The sequence below is a fragment of the Panthera pardus genome, unplaced genomic scaffold (genome assembly GCF_024362965.1).
Source record: "Panthera pardus isolate Hobbes unplaced genomic scaffold, ASM2436296v1 HiC_scaffold_24, whole genome shotgun sequence".
Taxonomy (NCBI): Eukaryota; Metazoa; Chordata; class Mammalia; order Carnivora; family Felidae; genus Panthera; species Panthera pardus.
Window position 1 is genome coordinate 111410260 of NW_026526810.1, and position 5166 is coordinate 111415425.

The following is a 5166-nucleotide window of genomic DNA, read 5'->3' on the forward strand; positions in this document are numbered from 1 at the left end:
TTATTAGACCTGTGTTAGCACAGTGAGTAGGCTTCCATCCCTTTGAGAAAGCTCTTTTCTCTAGGGTAGTAGTTTGCAAGTTTTTCGGTCTCATGACCCATGTGTGCTCTTTAAAACTTGAGGACCCTGAAGACCTTTTATGTATATAGGTTATATCTACCAAGTGTATTGTATTCAAAATTAAAACTGGGGAATTTAGAAAATATTTCTGAAACAACCCTGTGACCCAGCAACGGATAACACATTTTTTGTGAAAAATGACTTTTCCAGAATAGAAAAGATGTAGTGAGAAGAGTGCATATTCTTTGACATGTTTTTAAATCTCTGTATTATCTAGTTTATTTTTTTTAATTAAAAAATTTTTAATGTTTATTTATTTTTGAAAGAGAGAGAGTGCGAGCAGGGGAGGGCCAGAGGGAGAGAGGGAGACACAAAATCCGAAGCCGGCTCCAGGGTCTGAGCCGTCAGCACAGCGCCCGACGCAGGGCTTGAACCCATGAATGGCGAGATCGTGACCTGAGCTGAAGTCGGATGCTTAACTGACTGAGCCACCCAGGCACCCACATACTATCTAGTTTCAAAGATATTCTCCTATCCATCTCTGTTTGATCCCTTGTGATAAATTGTTTTGGTAGTTTTTGAAGAAAATCCAACTTTGGCCAGATATGTGGATGGAAAAAGGAAGAGTATTTCGATAGCTTGTTCAGTGGATATTCTTTGATAACCACACCAACACTTGACAAGTAGCAGTTCCTTAAAGCTTAGTTATGATGTAGAAACTGAATATCCGTGAAGTTTTTGTACGTTAAAGTCCATTGTTTTCTTTTAGGCTTTGACTGGATCTTTTACTTGTATGTGACTTTGTAACATCACCCATTGTTTTTTGGGGAAATACAGTTCATTGATTGATGTAGATCTTCAAATGTTGACAATTCCATTATATAGGATGAAAAGTTACATTTGTTAGTGTCACTACTGATTTCATCAGTAAAGTCTTTAGGTATTGGGAAGCTGTCAAGCTCACTGTAGTGGATACAGGTTTTCCCAAAATTCTAGTTTCCAAATGAAAGCCCCAAATTTCACTGGCAGCAAATTGTCAACAGTTTTCTTTGAAGTGACAGGCTCACCTTATTCATTTTTGAGAAGATGTCTGCCCAATATACCCAAATCTAAATGAGTAATGTCTCAATTTTTCTTTCAAGTAAAAGTGATATTCCATGATAAAAGCGGCTGGTTGATCCTATAAACCAAACAATTGTCATGTGAGACATTCAGTGTGTAGCAGAAATGAGTATTCCCCACTTTGCCACTCCCCAAATTGAAAAGTCATGTATTTAAGGGTTGTGATTAAATACAAATAAAAATCTTTACTGCTTTGTCGAGGACATTTTTTTTTAATGTTTATTTTTGAGAGACAGAGAGAGACAGAGAATGAGAACGAGCAGGGGGAGGGGCAGAGAGCGAGGGAGACACAGATTCTGAAGCAGGCTCCAGGCTCTGAGCTGTCAGCACATAACCTGAAGCAGGGCTCGAACCACGGACCATCAGATCATGCCCTCAACCATCAGATAATGCCCTGAGCCAAAGTCAATCAACTGAGCCACCCAGGCGCCCCCATCAAGGACATTCTTGAGTGACACCAGCCTTTTGGTTTTTTTCTCCCTGAGTACATGGTGGTGAAGAACATGACTGCTAGCATAGCATGATTTATGCTGTTACCACAGTTTTACTCCAACATTAACACAATGAAAAAGGCAAATAATATCTTCGTGTTATCTTAATATATCTTAGTGTTCTGAAAATAATTTAGCTTGCAGACCCCATGGGGCACCTGGATGGCTCAGGTAAGTGTCCCACTCTTGATTTTGGCTTAGGTTATGATCTCTCCATTCATGAGTTCGAGCCCCACGTCGGGCTCTGTGCTCATGGCACGGAACCTGCTTGGGATTCTCCCTCTTTCTACTCCTTCCACGATGGTGCACTCTCTCTCTCTCAAAATAAATAAACTTAGGAAAAAAAAAAACCTTGCAGACGCCCTGAAAAAGTCTCCGGGAACCCCAAGGGTCCACGGACCATACTTTGAGAAGCACTGATCTAGGGAAAGGCAGACCAATTGTAGCTCTTTGAGACTCTAAGTCTTTGAACAGGTACAGAGGTACAACCTTTATGGCTGTACTGTAAAATATGTACTGTGTAATAGCTAACTAATGCTTCTGTAGTGCTTCCCTGTGTGCCGGGCACCGTCTAAAGATGAGTGTGTGTGTGTGTGTGTGTAGCTACATATCTCCTTACTTTAATTGTCTCTTTTATGCCCACACTAACTGTATAAGGTGGATACTCTTATCATCCCGTTTTACCAGAAAAGGAACCAGAATAATGGAGAGCTTAAGTGACTTGCTCAAGCTACTATCAAAAGCCAGGCTGCAGAGACGAGTTGCTTTTCCTGGCCGCTCTCCCCCCTCACCCTTCCCAGGGAGCAGGGTCTCCTCTGGAACAGACGCTGGCTGGGGAGTGACTAACCCCCGGGAGGCCCTTAGCTGTTACACCCACCCTCTGGGGGAATGGGAGTGGGTGGGCACTCCCCTTAGGGAGAAGGTGCAGGACACCATCGCTGGGTCTCTGGGCACCTTGTCCTGACCCTGCCCTCTGCCCTCTGTCCTGGCAGGATGACGTCTCGGGAGCAGCTGGTACAGCAGGTGCTGCAGGAGCTGCAGGAGGCCGTGGAGTCCGAGGGCCTGGAGGGTCTCGTGGGTGCTGCTCTGGAGGCCAAGCAAGTCCTGTCGTCCTTCACCCTCCCCACCTGCCGAGAGGGGGGTTCCGGCCCACAGGTGCTGGAGGTGGACTCCGTGGCGCTGAGCCTGTACCCGGAGGACGCTCCCCGGAACATGCTGCCGCTGGTGTGCAAAGGCGAGGGCAGCCTGCTGTTCGAGGCCGCCAGCGTGCTGCTGTGGGGCGATGCGGGCTTCAGCCTGGAGCTGCGGGCCCGCACGGTGGTGGAGATGCTGCTGCACCGGCATTACTACCTCCAGGGCATGATCGACTCCAAGGTGATGCTGCAAGCCGTGCGCTACTCCCTGCGCTCTGAGGAATCCCCCGAGATGACCAGCCTGCCATCCGCCACGCTGGAGGCCATCTTCGACGCGGATGTCAAGGCCACCTGCTTCCCCAACAGCTTCTCCAACGTGTGGCACTTGTACGCCCTCGCCTCCGTCCTGCGCCGCAACATCTACTCCATCTACCCCATGCGAAACCTCAAGATCCGGCCCTACTTTAACCGCGTCATCCGGCCCCGCCGCTGCGACCACGTGCCCGCCACGCTGCACATCATGTGGGCCGGCCAGCCCCTCACCAGCCACCTCTTCCGCCACCAGTACTTTGCCCCCGTGGTGGGGCTGGAGGAGGTGGAGGCCGAGAGTGACCCCGGCCTGCCCCCAGCGCCTCCAGCCCTGGCCCCGCTGCCGCCACCCGCCAAGACCCTGGCGCTGCTCAACCAGGAGCCCGGCCTCAGCTACTCCCACCTCTGCGAGCGCTATAGCGTCACCAAGAGCACCTTCTACCGCTGGCGGCGGCAGTCCCAGGAGCACCGGCAGAAGGTGGCCACGCGCTTCTCCGCCAAGCACTTCCTGCAGGACAGCTTCCACCGCGGGGGCGTCGTGCCGCTGCAGCAGTTCCTCCAGAGGTTCCCCGAGATCTCCCGCTCCACCTATTACGCCTGGAAGCAAGAGCTCCTGGGCTCTGGCACTTGCCAGGCCCTGGCCCCCAAGGAGGTGCAGGTGCTGGAGGAGCTGGAGAAGCTGCCGGACGAGCAGATCGCCAAGGGGCTGGGATGCTCATCGCTGGCCGTGTCGAGCCCTGGCATGATCTTAATGCAGCGGGCCAAGTTGTACCTGGAGCACTGCATCTCCCTGAACACACTGGTACCCTATCGCTGCTTCAAACGCAGGTTCCCCGGCATCTCGCGGTCCACCTACTACAACTGGCGCCGGAAGGCCCTCCGAAGGAACCCCGGCTTCAAGCCGGCGCCGGCCCTCGCCACGGCCGGGGCTCCCCAGCCAGCGTCTGTTCCGGAGGAGGCCCTGCTCCCTTGGAAGGGTGAGGTGGGAGAGGGGCCGGGCCAAGCGACTGCGGGGGGACCACCCGCCCCCCGTGAGCTCCTGCCCCCAAAGGTGCCCCTGTCCCGTTGGCAGAGGCGTCTGCGCAGGGCTGCCCGCAAGCAGGTGCTGAGCGGGCACCTCCCTTTCTGTCGCTTCCGCCTCCGCTACCCCAGCCTGTCGCCCTCTACCTTCTGGGTCTGGAAGAGTCTTGCCCGGAGTTGGCCCAGAAGCCTGTCCAAATTCCAGATGCAGGCCCCCAGCTTGGGCAAAGAAGGGATGGAAGCTGAGGAGAAGCAGGAGAAAGAAGCCTGCAGGGATGTGACCGCTGTGATGGCCCCTCCTGTGGGAGACCCCCCGCGGGTGGGGTCTTCTCCAGGAGAGGATCCGGGGAAAGCCCAGGGAGGGCCTTCCAGAGAGGGGGCCACGGCCCAGGGCCGGCCCCACAGCAGCCTCCCTGTGACCGAGGCGGCAGCGGGTGGCAGGGACGGCCAAGTGCTGGTGATGGACATGCTCGCCACCACAAAGTTCAAGGCCCAGGCCAAGCTGTTCTTGCAGAAACGCTTCCAGTCTAAGAGTTTCCCCTCCTTCAAGGAGTTCAGCGCCCTCTTTCCCCTCACTGCCCGCTCTACCTACTACATGTGGAAGCGGGCACTCTACGATGGCCTCACGCTGGTTGATGGCTGACAAGGAGGTGTGAAGGGGGCTGGGAGGAGAGGGGACCCATTTGCAGAGGGTCAGGGACCTAAGTTGACGCCTGGCTTGGCCAGGATGCCCTTTGCTCTGGCTCCCACAGTGTCTGCCTTGACTCCAAGGGCAGCTTTGCGTTGTTTCTTGGCTCTACGGCAGACAGAGCCCGACGTCAGCCCTCTGGTCTCCTGTGGAGAGCTACAAGACCAGAAACGTTCTCCATTTCAGTTGTTTGCCATTCTTGCTTTTTATTGTTGTCTTGGTTTTAGTTTTTTTTGTTTTGATTCAAGTGGATTGGCTGGGCCCCCTGGCTGGTGTTGGAAACTGTATGTTTGGGGTGGGGGTTTGGTTAGCTGAAGTTGCTTTCAGATCTTCCTGGGGACGA

The 5166-nt window shown here is 53.1% G+C and overlaps 1 protein-coding gene across 1 annotated transcript; it reads left to right on the forward strand.

Annotated features, from left to right (window-relative positions):
* Positions 1-2666: 2666 nt before the first annotated feature.
* Positions 2667-4778, forward strand: VRTN (vertebrae development associated). The gene has a single exon (XM_019427143.2). The coding sequence runs from the start codon at positions 2667-2669 to the stop codon at positions 4776-4778; it is 2112 nt and encodes a 703-aa protein (XP_019282688.2).
* The last annotated feature ends 388 nt before the right edge of the window (positions 4779-5166 follow it).

Coding starts and splice junctions, on each gene's coding strand:
- VRTN (XM_019427143.2), top strand. CDS start 2,667: ATGACGTCTCGGGAGCAGCTGGTACAGCAGGTGCTGCAGGAGCTGCAG.